This window comes from Piliocolobus tephrosceles, chromosome 1 (assembly GCF_002776525.5).
Source record: "Piliocolobus tephrosceles isolate RC106 chromosome 1, ASM277652v3, whole genome shotgun sequence".
In the NCBI taxonomy this organism is placed as follows: domain Eukaryota; kingdom Metazoa; phylum Chordata; class Mammalia; order Primates; family Cercopithecidae; genus Piliocolobus; species Piliocolobus tephrosceles.
In genome coordinates this window covers 67,876,500-67,901,286 of record NC_045434.1, presented here as the reverse complement: position 1 = coordinate 67,901,286, position 24,787 = coordinate 67,876,500, and the positions used below count along the sequence as shown (strand labels likewise).

Here is a 24,787-nt window from a genome sequence, read left to right as displayed (position 1 = left end):
AAGATTGTGCTATCACACTCTATCCTGGGTGACAAGAGCAAAACTCTGTCTCAATATATATATATATGTATATATATAGAATCAATCATTAAATTGATTAATCTATTGAAACACTTTTAAACAATTGATTACACAAATATTTCTTAGCAATAATTCAAGATATCACTGATCTCTTATTTCTTAAATAAAATATCATTCAGTAATAAAAGTCTCTATATTTCAACACATTTTCATTCTCTTCCATACTTCTTGTGAAACTGGTTCATCTGTTTTTATTGTTTTAAAATTAATTTGATGCTGAATGAAGATGGAGGTCATGCTTTTGATATCATGTACTTAGGGGTAACTACCCAATAAATGAAGTATTTGAGTTTGCTTTTGAAATTGAACTCTCTCTCTCCATTGTAATTTACTGACTTAATAAAAAATGTATTTCTGTAGGATATTAAAATCAGAGAAAGCAAGTAGCTATTGAATCTCTTGACAGTTCAGTTTGTTTTGTGCAAAGATTAGGCTTTTGACAATTTAGAAGAGTCATTTTCATGAGACTTTATTGTTGAAAATCACAATAGAGCCACAAGATGACTTTTGCTGATGTTAAGATTTTAGATGTTTTATTTGGGTATATCATACTGATTTAATTTCTTGTTTCTCATTCCATCCTCTCCATTCTCCTAAATAACCTTGATCTGTCTTTTTTTTTTTTTTTTGAAGTAATTTCTGGTATGGATTTTATTTAGGTTCAGGTAAATCAAACTATTGTTTTCTGGTCTTTATATAGTAAAAATACATAGCACTTATTCTCATTTATCTCAATCATTATCTTTCAATTGTTTATTCTAAAAGAAGGAAAGTATATTTTTACTCAAACCTGCTTTTTTTTTTTTTTTTGAGATGGAGTCTTGCTCTGTCGCCCAGGCTGGAGTGCAGTGGCATGATCTCGGCTCACTATAAGCTCCACCTCCTGGGTTCACGCCATTCTCCTGCCTCAGCCTCCTGAGTAGCTGGAACTACAGGCACCCGCCACCACGCCCGCCTAATTTTTTGTATTTTTAATAGAGGTGGGGTTTCACCATGGTCTCAATCTTCTGACCTCGTAATCCGCCTGCCTTGGCCTCCCAAAGTGCTGGGCATGAGCCACCGCACCCAGCCTCAAACTTCCTTTTTGTAAGAGTACTGATATCCTTAGAAATCTATAATTCTAATTCTAAAATGTCAGGAAGACATGTGCTTTTCTGACTAAAATATCTCAAGTTATTAGAAGTGTATTGTGAAATATTTACTGTAGCCCTCCAAATAACCAGTGTTGGCAGGGAACAGTACACTTGTGTGCACTGCTTGCTGAATGTAGCTTTTATCTGCGTAATTGCCAAACTGAGTTACTTTTCTAAGTTGTTGCTTTAGTTAGTTTTTCCTTTGTTATTTGTGGTAATTTTGATGAAAAGCAATTTTTAATAATTTCTCTTGAGAATATGTCTGTGTTATGCTTTATGGGCAAATGGCAGGCTTGGAATGATTTTGACACTTCTGACTACTGCAGTGTAGTTTGGCTCATGCCTCATCGGTTGGAGAAACTTTACTCAGTAAGGGGAGGAGGGGAGTCTTTTAAATTTTTAGAGAATGTTTGTTTTATGCTATGAACCAGAGGAAAACTGTGTGGGCTGAGGAAGGTTGAATTTAGGAAACTTTACACTTAATTGCACACACTCTTGCAGCTATAGACCCTTAGGGGGTAAAAAGGCATCAGAAGTTGGCAGTAGAATCTGGCTAATTTGCATCAAAGACCTGGGACGCAGGGGAACTTTCAGATGAGAGCCAATGAATAAATCATGTCAAGGGCAGCCAGGTTGAACCTACACATTTTACTGAACAATGTAGGAAGGACTTGATAAGTTCAGAAAATACAAATTTGGAGGCAGGTTTGATGCTTCAGAATGGGCTATTGGCTGATTGGAAGTTACACATTCTGCTTGTAAAAGATACATATGTACATATACGTGTGTGTGTGTATGTGTGTGCCTCAATAGCATATTTGTTTTCGAAGACACATTTAGGCATTTTCCCTATATATAAATGGACCCACCAATATGTGATTTATTTCTACTGTTGAATCATTTGACAACATGGTACATTTTAATATTAATACTGCACATCGCATCATATCCCAAATCCAAAAATTCCACTGAGCAAAAGCCTGATACAACATGGTTCACCTGGAATGAGGGTATTAAGTTTAGAGGGTGTTTCTGCTGTTTTTGAAGTGATCCAGGCTGCACAGAGTCCAGCATTTAGAGAAGTGATATTTCATGGTGATGACTGGTTTGATTACTCCAAATGGATGCATGGATTGCAGGTTGCAGGGCATCATCTGATTTGTTCTTTGTTATGCATCTGATTACTTAGAGAGTCGTATTTTATTGCTGCCAGAAGCATGGAGATTTAGTTGACCCTGTCCCCCACCAGATCCATAGAGCTGAAGTGACTTACCTACAGCTCATTAGGGACAACACTGTGACTAGAATTCAACTTGTTGTCATCCCCTTTCTTCTCACAAATGGTGCTCTGGGAAGCCTAGGGATTGCTGGAGAAGGGGAAGAGTAGATTACTAGAGTGTCTTTTACCCCTCATTCTTCTGTTGGTTTTCATTGTTGACTAGATTCCTCAGTTCTTCTCCATGTAATCTCAGGACATCTTTCTCTCTAGGTTGGCTCTGGTTGCACAGTCTCCTTATGGCCTCTCCTGTAGCATGGCCAAACTTCTTCATGGAAGCTCAGGTCTCCCAAGAGCACAGCAGCAGAAGTCACCAGATCTTAAGGCTTACGCCTGCAGTGGGCACAGCACCAACTCTACTGCATTCTGTTGGTTGAAGCAAATCATAGGCCCGCCCAGATGCAAGTGGGAGAGAACTACACAAGGCATGAATGCAAGGAGGCAGGGCTTATTGGGGGCTACCAATATAATCTTAACTGGTTATAATGAGGCTTTGACTGTACTACCTAATATAGAGTAGGGGACCTGAGATGTGTAAGGGTCTGGTCTTTTCCACACACATAAAAAAGGACAGTGAAAAGGACTTACACAGCATCAGCAGTGTTGTAAAAGTGGCCGTATTTCCTCTTCCTCTGGAGGTATTCATAAAGGGTCTCACCAGTGTGATTCAGCAGTTCTAGGAGTCAGGAACATGGGTGACCTCTTAATACCCTTGGAATCTTGGAGGTTTGATGCTTATTAATGTGTTGGAGCCCATTTTACTCTCATTCCCTTCAGATTTTTACTCAATTGAAGACTGTCTGAAGGAGCCAAATAAGGGTCAAAATACAGAATCAGCTCTATTACTATTATATTGGATTAGAGAAGATAGTGGTGCCATTTGTCTCCCTTCTCAAGCTTATACCCTGGCTTCTAGACCATGAGTTACTGACCTACTCCTAGGCTAAGAAGCTGAAGTTAAGCACAGGTTTGGCAGGGCCTGTCACAAGTATTATAGGTTCTGAGTACCATAAGGAGACAAGTAGCCCAAACCCTCTCTTTCTCCACCAGGCTGGGGCATGGGCAAGTATGAGAAGCCAAGACAGAGTGATTCCTCTTGCTCTTGAGGTAGCTACCGACAATTTGGGCAGTCTGATTATAAAAGTATAAGTGGCGGAGATGACAAAAGTGTTCACCCCAATACTTCTATCTAAGGGTGGGTGGACAAAAGTGTTCACCCCAATACTTCTATCTAAGGGTGGGTGGACAGTCTTTTCTCTCGGTGGAAACCCCAGGAGTGGAAAGGTAAGTGTTGCCCGCATAAAAACTCTTTATCAAAATAGAGCTGTGAAATGGTGCTCAATCCTCCCAAACTCAGAGTACCATTAGGCCTGTGAGGGCATTGAAAATTTGCAAGCTGTGGCTCTGCTGATTCCGTTAAAGACTATTGCATAAGTTATATTGTTAAGAGCCTTGGCTTTGGTGTTTGTGGTAGTTAATTTTATCAGTGGGCCATGGGGTGCCCAGATATTTAATCAAACATTATTCTCAGTGTTTCTGAGAGGGTGTTTTTGAATGAGTTTGGCATTCCATACAAATTTTAGGATATTTTTTCTATTTATGTGAAAAATGTCATTGATTCATTTGTTTTTATAGAGACAGGGTCTTGCTGTCTTGCCCGGGCTGGATTGCAGTGGCATGCTCATAGCTTGCTGCAGCCTTGACCTCTTTTGCTCAAGTGGTCCTCCCACCTCAGCGTCCCGAGTAGCTGGGACTATGGGCACATGTCATTGTGCCCGGCTAATTTTTAAAAAGTTTTTATTGGAGACAAGAGCTAACTGTGGTGCCCAGGCTGATCTCAAACTCCTGAGCTCCAGCAATTCTCCCACCTTGGCCTCTTCAAGTGTTGGGATTGCAGGTGTGAGCCACCATGCCTGGCTGAAATGTCCTTGGAATTCTGATAAGGATTGCATTTAATCTGTGGATCACTTTGGGCAGTGTATAGGGTTCTCTAGAGGGACAGGACTAATAGGATGTGTGTGTATGTGTGTGTGTGTGTGTGTGTATATAAAGGCGGGTTTATATACATATTAATATTAACTAATATAAGTATTAACTTACACAATCACAAGGTCCCACAATAGGCTGTCCCCAAGCTGAGGAGCAAAGAGAGCCAGTCCGAGTCCCAAAACTGAAGAACTTGGAGACCGATGTTCAAGGGCAGGAAGCATCCAGCACAGGAGAAAGATGTAGTCTGGAAGACTAGACCAGTCTTGCCTTTTCACGTTTTTCTGCCTGCTTTATATTTGCTGGAAGCTGGTTAGATGGTGCCCACCAGATTAAGGGTATGTCTGCCTTCCCCAGCCCACTGACTCAAATGTTAATCTCCTTTGGCAACACCCTCACAGACACACCCAGGATTCATGCTTTGTATCATTAAATCCAATCAATTTGACACTCACTATTAACCATCACAGGTAGTCTGAACATGTTAACAATATTAATTCTGGCTAGGTGCAGTGACTCACCCCTGTAATCCCAGCACTTTGAGAGGGCAAGGCAGGTGGATCACTTGAGGTCAGGAGTTCGAGACCTGCCTCACCAAGATGGTGAATCCCCGTCTCTATTAAAAATACAAAAATCATCTGGTCATGGTGGTGTGTGCCTGTAGTCTCAGCTACTCAGGAGGCTGAGGCAGGAGAATTGCTTGAATCTGGGAGGTGGAGGTTAAACCGGGGATGCAGAGGTTGCCGTGAGCCGACATTGCACCACTGCACTCCAGCCTGGGCGACAGAACAAGACCCTGTCTCAAAACAAAAACAAAAACAAAAAACCCAACTCCCACTCCCCCCATACACAAAAGAATTATTAATTCTTCCAGTACATGAACATGGGATATATTTCCATTTATTTATGTAGGAGATTATATATTATTTGATATTTTATTCAAGCAGTGGGTTACTTTGCTAATTAAGTTTTGCTTAGCTAAAATTAGGTTTCTGTTTACTGAGTGCGAAAAATAGTAAATAATCCCAGAGTCATTGATGTTTGGATGTAGAATGCCCATCTGTGCATTTGGCTAGAAACTCTGTGTCGCTTCAGTTTAGCTCTCTTATTTTGCATTCTCAACCATGGGGAATACGGCCAACCACCTGGAGGAATTCAGAAGCCTTGGCTAAGTGAAATTGCTGTCATAGTGTCCTTGTACTGGAATTTATGTACTTTATTCAGGAGATTCCCATTTTCTGAGCCTATTTATTCTTATGGCAGACGTACTTCTAGAGGCACCCTGGCAAATTCACTCAGACATGCATAGGCTTATTTCTTTATTTGATTGAACAGATCTAATCTTCCCCTTTGCTATTCCCTCCCATCTTACTGAATAGCAAAGGGAATGTGGTTGAGGGGACTCTAAAGTGGTATCTCTAGCTCTTCCAGTTTAAATAGTCTTTTGGGTACCTCAGTTTCTTCTGGGCTCAGATTCCACTTCTACCCACCTCATTGCTTCTAAGATGGTGTATGGGGTGGAAACAAGTGTCACTTGCATAGCTTCTGGAGCCTCAGAGCCCTGGATGCAGAGCCCTGGTTTTCCCCTCTTGTTCCTTGAGTCTCTGGCAATGGTCCCTGCTCTGCTGGTCACTGGGTGCGCAGCTGATATGTGGGGCTCCAGTTCACAGCTAGCAAACTTATGTTTCACTCTCTTGGATGGAATAAAACTTGGTACCTCTGCCCCAATCCAACACACATATTCTCTATCTCTCTCTGTCTTTCCCTCTCTCTCTCTCTCTGTGTGTGTGTGTGTGTGTGTGTGTGAGAGAGAGAGAGAGTGAGAGACTTGATCTAATGTAGGCTATTCCTGGCTTCCAGCTCATGTCTGATATTTGCCTGACTCACTGTCCTCCCTCAAACACCCCCACCCACCCCATTTGATCCTAGGATTGGGTAGGTTAACATACAGCCCTTGGCTATAAGGTCAGTTCACTCCACTGTGATAATCATCTGCTTATTCAACTTCAGCAGCCACGGGCAGTTGGGGACTTCTGGATTCTTTCCAGACTCCATGGGAACTGAGGGAGGCTCAGGACTGCTAACATGGCCAAGTTTCCTGTGCAGCTGCTTTGGGTCACCCAGTGTGGTGTTCCTCCTCACCCCTGAGTGTCAAATGGGGAGCCAGGCACAAAGTTTACCCTCTTCTCTCCTGTTCCTTCTCCTCTTCTACTGTATGGAAGCAGGACTGTTATAGAAATTGGCCAGCACGCTAGGTTTTAAGAAGTAAAAGATGGTAGTCTTCAAGTGAGGGAAGAGACAAAACATTGAAAAGACAGGAGAACCTAAGCATTCAGCACTGGAACAATGACTTCTACTCACATGAAAATTTCCAGAGGGCATCATTGTATACCAGAAGCAGAATAACAATATATGACTACAATAACAGTATTCATAGAAATGTTCTGATTTTAGTACCTGATGGCATAAGGAGACTATGTAATATAATGATTAAAAGCATAAATTTTGAAGTCACACAGACCTAGGTTCAAATCCCAACTTTATCCTGGTATAAATGGTGATTGTGCATCCTCAGAGACCCAGTTTCCTCATGAGTAAAATGATGAAATCCCTGAGACTTCCTTCAGTAAAGTAATATCACTTCACAAAGATTTATGTAAAGGTTGAAAAACACCATGATATATGGTAAAATACTTAAAACAGTACCTGGTACAGAGTAATCATCAATAAATGGTACCCATTATTATTAATACCTAAAAATCTCACCTCTGTGGTGGAATCCCTTAGTTCCTGATGATATTTGTGGTGTTATGGCGTTTGTATGGGTAGCCCCTAACTTATAAACAGACTGTGTTCTGGAAGGTAATTTACAGGTCAATTATTTGTGGTTTAGAATAGAAGGGCGTGCTAGGAATGGGGCAGGGATGGGGGAAGCATTTCTATACTGTTGGAGGCAAACGGCTTTGTGGCTGGGACTAGAAATCTTTCTTCCATTCTCTCTGACTCCTTGGGTCAAGAGGGAATTCCTAGACCTTCTATCATGGAGTGACAAGGGAATCTTGCTCCCTAGAGCTATAATTGCTTGCTTGGGTTAGCAGTGAGAGGAAACTATTTTGGAATTTTGAATTCTATGGTGAGAATCTTCTGAGTGGGTGATAGGCTGATGTTTCGATTCCTAATGCACTTCCTATTTTTCTGTTTCCCTTACTAAAGTCAGAGAAGATGCTAGTGGGCTTGTTTTTTTTTTTCTTCTTATTATTAAAAAGTAAACTTTAATGTCGAAAATGCAAACTTGGGGAGGGCAGAAAGATCACACACAAGGCTGTTACTTCTTCTTTTTTTTTTTTTTTTTTTTGAGACGGAGTCTCGCTCTGTCGCCCAGGCTGGAGTGCAGTGGCCAGATCTCAGCTCACTGCAAGCTCCGCCTCCTGGGTTTACGCCATTCTCCTGCCTCAGCCTCCCAAGTAGCTGGGACTACAGGCGCCCGCCACCTCGCCCGGCTAGTTTTTTGTATTTTTTATTAGAGACGGGGTTTCACCGTGTTAGCCAGGATGGTCTCGATCTCCTGACCTCGTGATCCGCCCGTCTCGGCCTCCCAAAGTGCTGGGATTACAGGCTTGAGCCACCGCGCCCGGCCAAGGCTGTTACTTCATACTTGGAGGGTTGCACAGCGGCGGGCCAGAGGAGCTCCTTGCTTCCCAGACGGTGGGGCAGCCGAGTGTAGGCCCTCCTCACTTCCCAGACGGGGCGGCGGCAGGCCAGAGACCCTCCTCACTTCCCAGACCGGGCAGAGGCGCTCCAATTTCCCAGACGGTGAGGTGGCTGGGCAGAGGCGCTCCTTACTTCCCAGGCAGTGCAGCGGCCAGGCAGAGAGGCACCTCACTTCCCAGATCCGGCGGTGACCAGGCAGAGGCGCTCCTCACTTCCCAGACCAGGGTGGGGGCATAAGGGAGCGAGGGGGGGGGGGGGGGGGGGGAGGCAGGCGCAGAGTCGCTCCTCACTTCACAGTGCAGCGGCCAGTTAGGGGCTCCTCATTTCCCAGACGGGGCGGCGGCAGGCCAGAGACCCTCCTCACTTCCCAGATGGTGCATTGGCCGGGCAGAGGCGCTCCAACTTCCCAGACGGTGAGGTGCCTGGGCAGAAGCATTCCTCCCTTCCCAGACGGGGCGGTGGCCGGGCAGAGGGGCTCCTCACTTCCCAGACGGTGGCGGTGGTGGGGGCCGGGCAGAGGCGCTTGTCACTTCTCAGACGGGGCGGTGGCCGGGCGGAGGCGCTTCTCATTTCCCAGTGAGTGTGGCGGCCAGGGAGAGGTCGTTCTCACTTCCCAGATGGTGCGGCGGCCTGGCAGAAGGGCTCCTCACTTCCCAGGCGGGGCCGAGGCTGGGCAGAGGCGCTCCTCACTTCCCAGACGGTGGGGGGCCCGGGCAGAGAGCTCCTCACTTCCAAGAAGGTGGGGCGACCAGGCAGAGGTGCTCCTCACTTTCCAGATGGGGCCGGGACTGAGCAGAGAGCTCCTCACTTCCTAGACGGGGTGGGGGCCGGCAGAAGCGCTCCTCACTTCCCAGACAGTGGGGTAGCCAGGCAGAGGGGCACCTCACTTCCCAGACAGGGCTGCGGCCGGGCAGAGGCGCCCCTCACTTCCCGGACGGTGGGACCACTGAGCAGAGGCGGTGGGCTTGGTTTTTCTTTTTCTTTTTCTTTTTTAATTTTTTTAAATTGTATTTTATTATTATTATACTTTAAGTTCTAGGGTACATGTGCATAACGTGCAGGTTTGTTACATATGTATACTTGTGCCATGTTGGTGTGCTGCACCCATCAACTCGTCAGCACCCATCAACTTGTCATTTACATCAGGTAAAACTCCCAATGCAATCCCTCCCCCTCCCCCATCCCCATGATAGGCCCTGGTGTGTGATGTTCCCCTTGCCCAGTCCAAGTGATCTCATTGTTCAGTTCCCACCTATGAGTGAGAACATGCGGTGTTTGGTTTTCTGTTCTTGCCATAGTTTGCTGAGAATGATGGTTTCCAGCTGCATCCATGTCCCTACAAAGGACACGAACTCATCCTTTTCTATGGCTGCATGGTATTCCATGGTGTATATGTGCCACATTTTCTTAATCCAGTCTGTCACTGATGGACATTTGGGTTGATTCCAAGTCTTTGCTATTGTGAATAGTGCCGCAATAAACATACATGTGCATGTGTCTTTATAACAGCATGATTTATAATCCTTTGGGTATATACTCAGTAATGGAATGGCTGGGTCATATGGTACTTTTAGTTCTAGATCCTTGAGGAATCGCCATACTGTTTTCCATAATGGTTGAACTAGTTTACAATCCCACCAACAGTGTAAAAGTGTTCCTATTTCTCCACATCCTCTCCAGTACCTGTTGTTTCCTGACTTTTTAATGCTTGCCATTCTAACTGGTGTGAGATGGTATCTCATTGTGGTTTTGATTTGCATTTCTCTGATGGCCAGTGATGATGAGCATTTTTTCATGTGTCTGTTGGCTGTATGAATATCTTCTTTTGAGAAATGTCTGTTCATATCCTTTCCCCACTTTTTGATGGGGTTGTTTGTTTTTTTCTTGTAAATTTGTTTGAGTTCTTTGTAGGTTCTGGATATTAGCCCTTTATCTGATGAGTAGATTGCAAAAATTTTCTCCCATTCTGTAGGTTGCCTGTTCACTCTGATGGTAGTTTCTTTTGCTGTGCAGAAGCTCTTTAGTTTAATTCGATCCCATTTGTCAATTTTGGCTTTCGTTGCCGTTGCTTTTGGTGTTTTAGACATGAAGTCCTTGCCCATGCCTATGTCCTGAATGGTATTACCTAGGTTTTCTTCTAGGGTTTTTATGGTATTAGGTCTAACATTTAAGTCTCTAATCCATCTTGAATTAATTTTCATATAAGGAGTAAGGAAAGGATCCAGTTTCAGCTTTCTACTTATGGCTAGCCAATTTTCCCAGCACCATTTATTAAATAGGGAATCCTTTCCCCATTTCTTGTTTTTTTCAGGTTTGTCAAAGATCAGATGGCTGTAGATGTGTGGTATTATTTCTGAGGACTCTGTTCTGTTCCATTGGTCTATATCTCTGTTTTGGTACCAGTACCATGCTGTTTTGGTTACTGTAGCCTTGTAGTATAGTTTGAAGTCAGGTAGCATGACGCCTCCAGCTTTGTTCTTTTGACTTAGGATTGTCTTGGCAATGCGGGCTCTTTTTTGGTTCCATATGAACTTTAAAGCAGTTTTTTCCAATTCTGTGAAGAAACTCATTGGTAGCTTGATGGGGATGGCATTGAATCTATAAATGACCTTGGGCAGTATGGCCATTTTCACGATATTGAGTCTTCCTATCCATGAGCATGGTATGTTCTTCTTCCATTTGTTTGTGTCCTCTTTTATTTCACCGAGCAGTGGTTTGTAGTTCTCCTTGAAGAGGTCCTTTACATCCCTTGTAAGTTGGATTCCTAGGTATTTTATTCTTTTTGAAGCAATTGTGAATAGTTTTTCTTAGATGGGGCTGTAATATGCACACCAGGGACTGAGGGTATGCTTCCAGAAGGATGAATAACTTTAAAAGGTGATTAGAACACTTTTGTGAGCACTTGCAGTGATATCTGGAGCTTGAAATCTATCTTGCTTTCATTTTTCAGTAAGTAAAAAATTTGATCAATAAATTAGTCTTTTAGATTAAATTAATTAAAATTAAGTACATAGTTATTTTTATCAAAGTCAGTAAGTTCCTGTTTACAAAAATCAATCAGAAGAGCTTGTAATGTAATGTCAATAACCATTCTATGCCTTGTCCCTCCTCCCGTCCTACTCACCAGAAGCCATGTCTTCTAATTTTAGCTTTCTTCTTATAGTTTCTGCCATGTCTCTAAATAACATGCATTATAGCTATTTATAGTTTTATCCCTTTTAGATATTATCTGTTGACTTCTGTTAATTAGTTGAGGTTTTAGCTCACTTAATCTTACTCCCTACCCCTCCTCCTAATATAATTATATTACTCTCTTATTGTTTATTTTTGCAACTTTAAGTAAAATATTTATACCATTTTTTAATCGGCTGTACACACCATCTCTTATTCTCTTCATCATTGTTCTCTTTTCTCTCCCTAAACTTTTATCATCTGTATTTTTAGTGCCAGAATCAATGAGATTACATTCAGATACTTATGATAATTAAATATTTCATCCTTTATTATGTATTGGTTTTAAAATTGGAAATTAATAAGGTGCTTACCTTCTTCTTACAATGATGTGATGATGAGATTTTGGCTTTTGTTTTCTTTGATGTTTCTAATTCCCTTTTCTGCCATACCTTTATTGACAATGTTGTTCTAAGTAATCAAGAATATCATCAAATCCTGACCTCCTTTATCCATAGATAATTCTCTTTTGGGACTTCTAGTCTCTGAATTGTTTCGTATTGAATACTGTCTACTAGCTCTTTTCCTTGCTTTCTACATTTGGAGCTATTTTTTCCTGGTTTCCATGTTGTCCTCCTTTTTGCTTTATTCCCTCATTTTACTCGAGTAACTGCCAAAGAAAGAATATGTGGTAAATAATTTCCCCTAATCTTTGCATATATGAAAATGTCTTCATTGTACACTCACATTTGATTGTTTTAATTTTAAAAAGAATGTCTTCTGGCCTTTTCTCAAGTTGTTCTTTCTGCTGTTCCTCTTAAGGTGCATGCGTTTTCCTCTTGGACTGATCCTCCATGTCTTTTTTTTTTTTCTTCCCCGTGTTTCTTGTCTCTTTCTCTTTCTGTATTACTTTCTGTTAGATTGTATCTTCTAAAATTCATGTTCAATATTTAATTGCTATTCATTTTTAATTTACAAGAGTTCTTGTTCCCTTATTATTTTTTCCACATAGCATTCTGTTTTTGTTTTGTGGATGTAATACTTCTTGAATCTCTCTAAAGATACCAATTAGATTTTTTTTTTAAGTTCTTCTCTGTTTCCTATAACATTGCACCTTCTTCCCCAGTTATTTTTGTTGTTGTTGTTCATTCTTTTTTTAAGTAATTTTCATTTTTGTGGATTTTTACATTTTTATTTTGTTTACTTTTATTTTACTGGGGTCTGGTATACAAAAGAAAATAAACACATGTGGTCAATCCATTATCTATAACTGGCTTTCTTCCCTCTTTCTGCATAGATAATCTCAGTGGAGCATTAGCCATGATAAAGAATACTCAGTTTTTCCTCCTGCTGTAGGTATTTTGAGGGAAATTAACTACTATTTCAGGATTTATCAAAAGAGATAGTCAAACTGACTAGGCTTCATGTACACTTGGGAGGAATTTAGTAAATACTGTACTACTTTTAAGTCTAAGCTATTCAGTTCAGGAAATTGAGTTTATTCAGGGAGAGAAGACCAATATGAAGGATTATTCTGCCCCTAGGATAAAATCAAAGCTCTCTGACTTTATTCATTCAAGACACTTCCCAGTCTAGTCTCCAGTTACTCATCCTGCCACTCTTCCTGGCTGCCCTTTGTCTACCCTAGCCTGCGCTGTGTTCCATGCTGTCATGCCTTTGCCCACGCTGGATCCTCTGCCTGGAATGTTCTCTTCCTCTCACACCCTCTTGAGTTCACGAAGACAGTGATCATATTTTAATTTCTATATCTATTGTTTTTGTATTATCTGTGCCAGTTACATATTAGGCATTCAAAAAGTTTAAATAAATCTTACTCATCCTTTTAGACTAGAGCAAATTCAAATATTATCCCCTCTAAGACATAGCCCTTTACCTCTCTCAGAATTCATTATTTTCTTAGCTGTTTCTTTAGTTAGTTGTGGACATATCTATTTGTCTTGCTAAGTTCCTTGAGCGCAGGGACTGTTTCTTATCAATCTGGAGACCCCCAGGATCTTGCATTGTGCTTGGCACCTGTTGGCACTCAAGAGCAATTTATGTATATATGGGACAGATGGAGGGAAGGACTGGTTGTAGATTTTCATTAAAAGCATATTTATAAAAAGAGTAGCTTTATAGATTCACCTCATAAATGTTGTGTTTTCTGTTCCTTTTAAATAGATCAAAGCATTCTCAATAATAGATTGCCATGTTTAGTAATTCCTCCTCCTTCACCCTCCTCTGTAAGATCGTGGCTCACCACAACCGTTAGCTCCTCAGGCCCTGTCTTCTTCCAAGTCTTTTGTCTTCAGTGGTGTCTGCATGAAGTGGAAGCATTTTCCCAAGCCTGCCAAATCAAGAATAAACTCATCTAAGAAGAGTGGAGAAGCCTATCTGAAGGGATGGCTACCCATATTGTGAAAAAACTGTAAATTCTTTCAATTAAATCATGATATAATTTATCACTATTATTTCACTCTATGTAGTATATGTATATACAGACACGCACATACATACACAATACCCTCTCCAGTTTACAACTAAAGAAGGATGTTTGTATTCTTTCTTTTTTTGGAGGGTGGGGAAGTGCATGGGTCTTCTGTGGAAAGGAAGGGCCAAACTTAAATAATGATTACATTTAAGTTCTGGATGTTATTTGCTTAATTGAAATGCTTGAAAAGAAAGGAAGCACGGTTGATTTCCTGAGCATAAAAAGTATTGACGACTGATTTTCAAAAATGTGGGAAGTAGTGAGAATACACTAAACTGGCCAAACACAAACAGCTCTGGGGCTGCATTTCAAAATCAGCAAGAATTTCAAAATTAGCAAGAAGGTGCTATTGTGCAGGCATCTTGATCAGCCTCTGAAAGCTCTAGTATTAAGAGAGTCTAGTTACTATTCCTTACCAAGGGAAGGGTTCCATGGTGGTATGTGTGTCCATGAGGCAGTGCTCAGACTCCTTCCTGTACCTTCCTGAGATGCCCCCTAGGTTGGGCAAATCCTAGTTAGGGTCAAGAAGGCAAATTTTTAGCTTCTGGCCAAAAGACTGAAAAGGCTAAGATGCTGGACAGAGCTCAGAATAAATTACTTTTGGGCTCTCTTTTGCCCTGTATTCTTGGTATACCTTTACTGGGATGAAAAATTAGGACTTAAATATGTCTCATGGGAATCCACTGGATTTCTGCAGGATTCGTTGGTTTGGTTAGGTACGCTTTCTTTTCTAATTTGTTTTTGGAGTACAGTGACCTAAGTTAGCACTTGCATTCAAAATATTCACTTCTAAAACAATGTTGTTTTGTGTTCCTTACAGGGCCACATTCCTGTTCAAAAGTCTGTGTTTTGGAGGGAAACAGAAATATCTGGATTGCTTGACATTATTTATGTCCTCATTGAATCTCAACTAATGTGTTGCCTCATGTGCCCTTTTTTCCCTTTTTTTTTTTTTTTTTTTTAACAGATACTAATTTTGTGTTGGGGAATGCTCAGATAGTGGACTGGCCTATTGTGTACAGCAATGATGGATTTTGCAAGCTCTCTGGCTATCACAGGGCAGAAGTGATGCAAAAAAGCAGCACCTGCAGGTATTTATGTTTGGCGTTGTTCTGGTGAACAATATATTATGGTATCTTTTGGAAAAAGAAAATGGCTTACTGCATTTGGGAATTGCCTTTACCTCATTCAGTGTGTATTTAGAGGAAAATTTATTGCCATATCATCTCTAGTTCATGTACTGTACTGGGAAAATCAAAGCAGATATAAAACATAGTTCCCACAACTGACAAACTTGTAGTCACTAAGATGGGAGAAAACCCAGAAGAACTCAGGAAAACCATTCTGTCTATAAAATGTGAACTCAAAAGTTATGGCATTTTAGATTAAATTAAATATGAAAGTTAGAGGCTCAAATACAGTGAAATGAAATTTTAGATGATTAAAACAATTTTTAAAAATTTATGAGCATTTTAGAAGAGTAACTACAATGTTGGAGACAAGGGCCTTGTTCCTAGAGCTTTTCCTCAGTCAAAATTCTTTTTTGTTTTGAGATGGCATCTTGCTTTGTTGCCCAGACTGGAGTGCAGTGGCATGATCTTGGCTCACTGCAACCTCCGCCTCCTGGGTTCAAGCAATTCTCCTGATTCAGCCTCCTAAGTAGCTGGGATTACAGGCATGTGCCACCACACCCGGCTAATTTTTTTTTTTTTTTTTTTTTGTATTTTTAGTAGAGACAGGGTTTCACCATGTTGGCCAGGCTGGTCTCGAACTCCTGACCTTAGGTGATCTACTCGCCTTGGCCTCCCAAAGTGCTGGATTATAGGCGTGAGCCACCACACCTGGCCTTAGCCAGATTTTTTTACTTCAGAAAAAGATGAGAGAACCAATATTTTCTTGCCTTCTAATTCATGCTGTTACCTCTCTCTGAACTCTTAGCAAATTGTACTAACAGTGAAGCTGGTATATTTTTACAGGGTTTCTAACCAAGCAGTGTCCTTGGGCCATGGTGTTAGAAAAGCTCTTTTAAAGCATCTTCCAGGTGTTGAGCCAGACATACAGCCTGGATCCTGCCAGACATTCCCCTGCTGTGCCCTGGCAAGGTCTTGGCCTACCATAGCCTTTTGGCTCCTCTCAGTCTCTGCCTTCTTCTGTCTTCTGTCTTCAGTGGTGTTTGCATGAAGTGGAATCATTCATGCCAAATGAAGAAACAAACTCATCTATGAAGAGTGGAGAAACTTGTCTGACCAAGCTTAGTCTTCTGTTTTCAGAAGTTGCATTTTTACTTGCTAAGTCAGCCATGTCACTTTACTTTATTTTAAAATAAAACAGTCTTCTAAAATAAAATAAATGTCTGAGCTCATAAGAAGAAAGTATCAAATGTTTTGAAAATATTTCCACTTTCTTAAATCTTAGATTTTGGGGACTGAGAAATGGAAAATTGAAGATTCTTCCCCCTGACTGTTCAAGGGTTCAGAAATTATAATTCTTAATGCAATAGAATTATCTTATATTCTTTATGTGCTGTTATCCTCTAAAGTATTTATAGATCTGTTTATCTGCATCTACATTCTATCTGTACTGCACTTATATAATCAGAACAATTTCAGAGACGTAGCTTCACTTTTTAGTGGGACTTGAACAGCTTTTCCTTACCTTTCTTCTTATTGGCTATAATCAGACACTTTAAGGAAATCAGATAAAATAACTTGCTAATTTAGCCAGCTTTTTTTTTCATGCATAGTTCTCAGCAACTTATTGAATTACCCGAAGGTATCCTTTCTCTATAAATAAACATACTTTTGTGCTAGCTATGTTCCTGATAGCTCAGGAGTCTCTTTTACTTATTTTGTGCATTGTAAGCATTTGCAATCTAAGATCCAGGTAAAGGACACTTAGAACTACTGGTAATCTACAGCTTGAAAAAGTACATAAGACGAATGAAAACTGGGTGTAATTATGGCACTTCATTTATTTGAAGATTCAACTTTACAGAGATTTCTTTTACCTTGTTAAGGAAATTGCTAGCATATATACCATCACTTCATTTAAATGGAGGTCCCTTATTTAGAAAATTAACTCACAAAGAGAAAGAGGAAAAATCCTCTTATTCTTAGGCAGGGCTAAATTAGTCTTGATCTATTCTTTCTAGAGATAATTCAACAAGCTCAGTTTTCTATTTCCTGGGTTATAGACAAGACTACAACCCCAAAGCAGAGTGCATAAGGACAACCACAGATAATCACATTCCTCAGAGGACTGGGAAGGGACATAAAATAACAACTGTGACACAGAATTCACAAAGGCAACAGCTAGGACTCTTTTCTTATTAGGTGCCAGAATTTGGAAGCCTGTAGTAAGCCCAGGGTTGTTCCAGTATCAAGCTAAGCATAGTGCTTGGCTTGGTGGTTCAGTTTTAGATCAGAAATTGCACTTGATAACCTCTGAGTTTCTTTGTAGCTCTGAAACTCTATGTTTCTGTGATTCAAGTCATCAAAAAAGGTTAGATTATATTGACTTTACAGTAACATTCAGGAACCCATGCCAGTTTGTGTACTACCTGACTTGAGGAGTGATCATTGCTGCTCTTTCTTGTTATTGCAGTCTGAAGGCCTGGGGTGGGCAGGGGAAATGCTTTCTGGGCCCATGGGCAACCTTTGTCAGAGAACTGGACATTCCAGCCCCATTGAAAGATGCTTTCTCCCCCCTCCTCTGGCATTTTGTTAGTCTCCTGTGCCATTATTCATTCTACTTAATTGGAAGTATATCCTGTTCCCAGAGGGACAAACCATAATTTTTAGACCAGATTCAGTCTGGGGCCCAGGTAAATAGACAGTCTGGTGCTTTTCTTGCTTCTGGTGAGAACTAGTGTTAGTAGGTAGACCTTCTACTCTTCTGAGATTTTCTCTAATACATTACATGTACATTTAAATAAATGAATTTATTTTGCTGAGAACTAGAAAAGGAAAAAAATCTATGGTCTAAACTTACCCAGCCATCTTTACCAGGAAGTCTCCCAGAGTTGTATTTCTAAAATGAAATCTGATATGTTTCTCCTTTGCTTAAAACCCTCCCGTGTGCTCCCATTGCTTTCAAGATAAAGATTAAATTACTTCCCAGGGCTTATAATGCCGTGGTCTACTCCATGATCTTGCCTCTGTTTACTTCTCTGTATTATCTGTTGCAAATTTCCCTCTCATTGTCTATGTTTCAATCATACTGAAATGAACTATAATCAGGGTCTGGAATTAATCTGACTGTCACCTTTGTGCCTTTGCAGTTGCTTGTCTTTTGTTTGGAATGTTTTTCTCCTTCTTTCTCTCAGCCATTTCCCCTCCTTCCTGCCCCTTAGACTTAATTGTCCTTACTTCTGGGAAGCATTCTCTGATCAACTAGGGAGTGCACTGTGCCTATTCTGTGTGTTCTGTAATTTATTATGTGTGCTTGCCATTGTGGCAGTGATCACACTGTTCTCTAATCCACTGTTTCCTGATGTACTGTTTTATGGTGTGTATCTCTCATTAGACTGTTAGTTTTTTGGAGGCAATGAAAAAAGTCTTATTCAGAGTTGAATCAGTAAATTTTTTTGAGTCAGTTAATGTTTTCATTGTGTGTGTGTGTGTTCCACAGTACATAGCACAGTGCTGAATATAGAACAGATATTTAACATACGGTTGTAGAATAATGAATACTCGTTAATCTAACTTGAGTTCTTTGGTTGTTTGCAGTTTTATGTATGGGGAGCTGACTGATAAAGACACGATTGAAAAAGTGCGGCAAACATTTGAGAACTATGAGATGAATTCCTTTGAAATTTTAATGTACAAGAAGAACAGTGAGTATTGAGATCGTTCTGAACTATACCTTTGTATGTGTTTGAAATAGTAAAATATCTCCTTTTCCTCTGTTGCTGTCTTGGTTTTTCTTCTCTCCCATCAGGTAAATGCTGTTACTTGAAGCCATTGTGTATGTTGGGATGAATGATACAGATTGATCAGTTACACTGTTTCTCACAGGAACATTTGATGAGGTTCTTGTCACTAATTAAGACTTCTTCATCTATATTGTTGTTGCTCAGAGTTAGTGTTTTTTCCTACTGGTTTACATATGGTGAGTTGCTAGCTTAAGGCACTTGTAGACTTTTTAAAAAGGGAGGGTCAAGATGGGACAGAAATTCTGTCCAGTTCATCTTTATATCTATCTTCTACAGCGCTTAGCACAAGTAACACAGTGGGTGCCTAATTAAGAGCTTCTAAATAAAAGTTTGTCCCTAGTATTAAGAGCAATACGTTGTTAATTTGTATTTGTTTGTGGCTACAATTACTTCCACAAAGTATGTTAATGAGGTTTTAGGTCAATAGCCATACAGAAGTATAAAACTTGCTCTTCCCTTAGGAGGTTTCCTGTTGGAGATTAGCTGTATTAGAAGTAGAGAAAGTAGGGTATATGGGCCTAGCAAGGCTGCATGGGTGTTAATAGTGGTTTGTTTCTGTTTTTTAAAAACACTAGTTTTGTAAGAAGTCCTGTTTCTTATATGTAGGATTGACTGGTAGGAAATTGATTCAGTTGAACAATTCCAGGGTGGTCCTTATGGCACATGAGGATAACTGTTTAATTTGGTGGCATTTAGGTTTGAGTGATATGTTTTGCCCTGGAAAGTAAAGGGTATGTGTTGTTTTTATCTGGGAGCAGCTGGGACTTTTTTCAGGTCTGGGGTATTGGAGTAGGTCTGAGTAATCTGGACTGAGATTACTGTTTGCTTGGTGGTCTGTGCCGATACTGGTCTGAGAGATTAGCACTGGCCGTCCGTCCACAAGCCCGAGAGGGTTGTTACCAAAGCTTTCACACTGGAGTTGTTGCCTTGCTCCAGTTCACTCCCTCTGCTGGCAGATCTAGTTCCCACCCCACTATTAGCTAGGAGAGGAATGAAGGGAAAGACTGTGAAGGGCTGTATGCCAGTGTTTCCACTATGGGGGAAACACGACTCAACTCAAAGCAACAGCTCTTACCAGAAGCATACCAACAGTGGAAAGACGTGTTCTGCACATGGGTCATAAGCTAATGGAATAAGTTAAAAGTTTACCACTTTGGCAGCACTAATGATTCACTTGCCATTGGTTTCAGTGAGCATGTGCCCCAGAGGGAGTCTGAGATGCGACAGGGCAATCTGCCTTTTCCTAGCTGTCTCTGGGGCTGAAGATCCTGTATTATGAGTATCTCACTATGCTGAAAGTGATTGATTCTGATATTTGAAGTTCTGTACTTTAGGTAGACATGAACTACCCAGGTAAACCAACTAGATCAAATGATGGCCTACCAAAGAATCAGCATTTCTTCCCTCCCTGAAGTTTGTGGTAGGTTTATTGATAGTCTCCAAAGTGGCATATCAACCTGGGCATCAGGCTCTCCTTTATGGGTGATATTAAAGCATTTTCAAGAGTAATTATGATCATATACAATTTTCACCCTAGCTTTTACCTTTAGAAAATAAACTTTGTGTAAGGCATGACTGTATTTTTAAATGTGGATTCTTTAAGTGCTGTGAAATAGGCACAGCTGAAAGTTGATTCCTCATCTGAGGTCATGTAGCACCAGGACTAGTTTCCACTGTTTGCCCCATGGCCATTCTCAGTTTTATTGTGGGTACAAGGCAGGGCTAACACATAAGGTCGTACAGGCTATACCCTGCTTAGGGGGAAGTGGAAACCAACTTGTGATTTGCTTGCTTAGTTCTCCATGGACCATGGTCTGGAATTGCATCTGCTGAGGAAGGAGTTTCTCTTTCTAATTCACACAAAGATGCCTAGTGGGTCAGTAGGGGCTCTGGATAAAGCTAAACTTGTACATACAACATGAACCATGAAACTAAGGAAACGATGCAGATAATGTTGTTTTCTTCCTAGGACCTGCCCACTACCTCCAAATCCCACCCTCTCTTGAGGAATTAAGAACCTTTAACTTATTTGTTAAGCCTGGAAATTATACAGTTGCACTGGATTCTCTCACTGTGTATGTATTTTTTCCAATAGCCTTTTATTGATCCACTACCCTATGTCAGACAGTAGGCTTGCTGCTAGGGATGCAAATATGAAAAGATAGACACAGTGTCTGCTCTTACAGCATCTGTAGGGGAAGGGGCAGCATCCACGGAACAGAGCCATAAGTGCTTTGATGGTGACACCACATAGGTGGCTCACGACTCCAACTTAGGGGGTCAGGGAAGGAAGTCTTCGTAACAGACATTAAGTGCCATGCAGAAACTGGAAGGATAGAAGGGAGTTAGACAAAGATCAGGGCCAAGAATATCCCAGGCTGAATGCATGTGAAGAGTGCTGCAGCAGAGAGAGAGCACTGAGGGTTCAAGAGACACAAACCCATACTTCTTAAGCTTTGACATGCATAAGAACTCACCAGTGAATGGAAATGTGTATTTCTATGCCGAGGGTCTAGCAAAGGAGCTGAGGTTCTGCTTCCAGGTGATACCGATGCTGCAATTCCAGATAGCAACAAGAAACAGATCACACTTGGAGTAGCAAGGACAGAATGAGCTGCAGTGAAGACTGACTTCCATGCCAATAGGGTGCATCTCTTTCAGAGCTCTACCCCTTGCACCCAGCCCAGTGCCTGACACATAGAAAGTGCTCCACCCAAACTCATGGAGTAAATAAATATATGAATAGATGAAGGGCCAGGCGCAGTGGCTCATGCCTATAATCCCAGTACTTTGGGAGGCCGAAGTGGGTGAATCACTTGAGGTCAGGAGTTCAAGACCAGCTTGGCCAACATGGTGAAATCCCATCTACTAAAAATACAAAAATTAGCTGGGTGTGGTGGCGGGCGCCTGTAATCCCAGCTACTTGGGAGGGTGAGGCAGGAGAATTGCTCGAACTCCAGAGGCAGAGGTTGCAGTGAGCTGAGATTGTGCCACTGCTCTTCAGCCTGGGTGACAGAGACTCTGTCTCCAAAATGTGTGTGTGTGTCTGTCTGTGTGTGTGTGTGTGTGTATATATATATAAATATATAAATACATGAGAAGTAATATGAGGTTGGTGAGGCTAGGAAGGGCCAGTCACACAGCCAAATTAAAGAGTTTAGAATCTGTCTTAAAAGTGGCAGTGGTAGAGAAGGCGGTGGAGGTGAGGGGTGTTGAGGGATTTTTAAGCAGGGTAAGTATGTCATCAGATTCCATTTTAGAAAGATGGCTCAAAGCTGAGGGGTGGTGGCTCACGCCTGTAATCCCAGCTACTCAGAGGCTGAGTGGGGAGGATCGTTTGAGCCCAGAAGTTTGTATTTGGGAAACATAGCAAAACCCTTCTAAAAAAGAAATGAAAAGGAATATGCCTCCAGCTAGAGCGTGGAGATGGAATAGAACTTAGTGAGCAGGAGGTAGAGGAGCTGTTAGGAATCCCTCTGACAGCAAAATGATAGTGGCCTGGTCAGGCCAGCGAATGCCTGGAAGAGGCATTCAAACTGACAGATGTCCAGGGGGCTATGGAGGAGACGAGCGCAGGGCCTTTGTCATTGGTGTCCTGTGATGGGCTCCTCCCTTAGTTTGGGAACCCCAGGCAGAGCCCAGGAAGTAGGAATCCCCGCATTCCAGTCAGGAACTCATCATTTAACCTGAAGTAAAACTTGCTAGTGTCTGGCTGGGAGCCGGCATTGAGGAGTGAGGAGGTGAGGAGTGAGGAGGTGAATGTTCGCTGAGTTACTCTGAAAGGAACCTGATATTTACCAAGAAAGGAGAGAAACAACATGTTGTGATGCAAAGTGAGGGCATCAGAGCCGGGGAGTGAGCAGGAAGAGAGGAGTCCCCTGGTAACGGAAATGGGGTGGAGGGGAGGAAGGAGGGTTTCATGTTTCTTTTCACGTTGTGGAGGTAGAGTTTGCTTCTACTTTCAAACTTCGCTGTTCAATAGAGTAAAACATTCAGCATTTTAAAGCAATATAGAGTTCCATGAAGTAAAACTTCTTCTTGTTGAGATTTTAAAAAGTGAAATACCGCTATCTTAAAGCATATTTTTTCTCTGATTTTTAAATTAATGTATTTTTACCATGATGAATGCATGCAAAAAATTTAAAGAAAAAAAAACCCAACAGACTCAGAGAAGTACTATTATACTATTAACTTTTTGATGTGTTTCCTTTTTGTTTTTGTCTGTGTACATTTTACGTAATGGAGATTTCGACATGTATGCAATTTAAAAAACATATGTTTATTTAGTCTTTATCACAAAAATATCCCCATTATTAAAATTCCTCATAAATATAATTTAGAAAGAATTTTATTAATGTTTCCTCTATTATTAGATATTTATCAGGCTCAATTTTCATTATTAAAAACAATGCTGAGGTAAAAATTGTTATACAAAGATATTTTGTTGACATTATTAAATATTTCCTAGAAGTTGAGAATTGCTGTGCCAAGGAATGTGAACTAAGGTTTCTGAGACATTTTGCCAAATAGCTTTCCAGAAGAACTGAACCCCTTTCCAAGTCCTCATACAGAATGTGAGTGTCTGACTCATTATGCCTCACCAGCATTGAATAGTATAACTTTTAAATTGTCAAATTGCCCACAATTTTTTTGTTTAATGAGCTTTTTAATGCTAGTGAGATTGAAGTATTTTTTTCCTATTTATTATCCATTTAAAATTACCCTTTTAAATGTTAATTGTTCGGATTCTTTGCCTATATATCCTATTTAATTAAAGGGATTTTCCCACTCATTTTTACAAGCTTTTAATACTTTGTTTTAGTTCTTTTTTTCCCAGTCTCATTCTCTAGGGTTTGCAAGGACAACTTTGTAGAAAGTATCTGTCATGCGCGTCTGTGTGAAGAGACCATCAAACAGGCTTTGTGTGCGCAACATGGCTGTTTATTTTACCTGGGTGCAGGTGGGCTGAGTCTGAAAAGAGAGTCAGCGAAGGGAGATAAGGGTGGGGCCATTTTATAGGATTTGGGTAGGTAAAGGAAAATTACAGTCAAGGGGGGGGTTGTTTTCTGGTGGGCAGGAGTGGGGGTCACAAGGTGCTCAGTGAGGGAGCTTTTTGAGCCAGGATGAGCCAGGAAAAGGAATTTCACAAGATAATGTCATTGTTTAAGGCAAGGACCGGCCATTTTCACTTCTTTTGTGGTGGAATGTCATCAGTTAAGGCGGGGCAGGGCATTTGCACTTCTTTTGTGATTCTTCAGTTACTTCAGGCCATCTGGTCATATACATGCAAGTCACAGGGGATGCGATGGCTTGGCTTGGGCTCAGAGGCCTGACAGGATCTTCTTTTGACAAGCATTAATATTTGTCCTATCTTTTGGGGAGTTGAGAGTAATTAGCAGAAGGCTTCATGGTGTGGTTTGGAATGAGTGGAATACCATTACATATGTTGAAGGATGGATTATTTGAGAGATTTCTATCTATTGGCTATTCGGAAAACCTGGCATTTCTGAAGTGCTATATATTTCGTATTGTTACTTGCCTAATGTTTAGTATGCTGTATGATTTCCCTCCCTCCCTCTCTCTCTTTCTCTTTCTTTCTTTTCTTCCTTTCCTTCCTTCCTTTCTTTCTTTCCTTCCTTCCTTCCTTTCTTTCCTTCCTTTCTTCCTTTCTTTCCTTTCTTCCCTTTTTTTCTTTCCTTCCTTTCTTTCTTTCCTTCCTTCTTTCCATTCCTTCCTTCCTTTCTTTCCTTCCCCTTCCCCTTCCCCTTCCCTTCCCTTCCCTTCCCTTCCCTTCCCTTCCCTTCCCTTTCTTTCTTCTTTCGGTGGTGCGATCTCACCTCACTGCAACCTCTGCATCCCAGGCTCCAGCCACCCAAGTACCTGGGACTATAGGCAGGTACCATCATGCTCAGCTAATTTTTTTGGTATTTTTGTAGAATTGGGATTTCACCATGTTGGCCAGGCTGGTCTTCACCTCCTTAGCTCAAGTCATCCACCCATCTCTA

At 41.2% G+C, this 24,787-nt stretch overlaps 1 protein-coding gene across 2 annotated transcripts in view; it reads left to right on the top strand.

Annotated features, from left to right (window-relative positions):
• The window catches only part of KCNH1 (potassium voltage-gated channel subfamily H member 1), a 451,621-nt gene that overhangs the window by 13,880 nt on the left and 412,954 nt on the right, over window positions 1-24,787 (top strand). For both annotated transcript variants that reach the window (XM_023198319.3, XM_023198318.3), the window contains exons 2-3: window positions 14,817-14,940; window positions 18,577-18,683. In XM_023198319.3, the coding sequence (XP_023054087.1) occupies window positions 14,817-14,940; window positions 18,577-18,683 (231 nt within the window). The remainder of the gene's footprint in view (window positions 1-14,816; window positions 14,941-18,576; window positions 18,684-24,787) is intronic.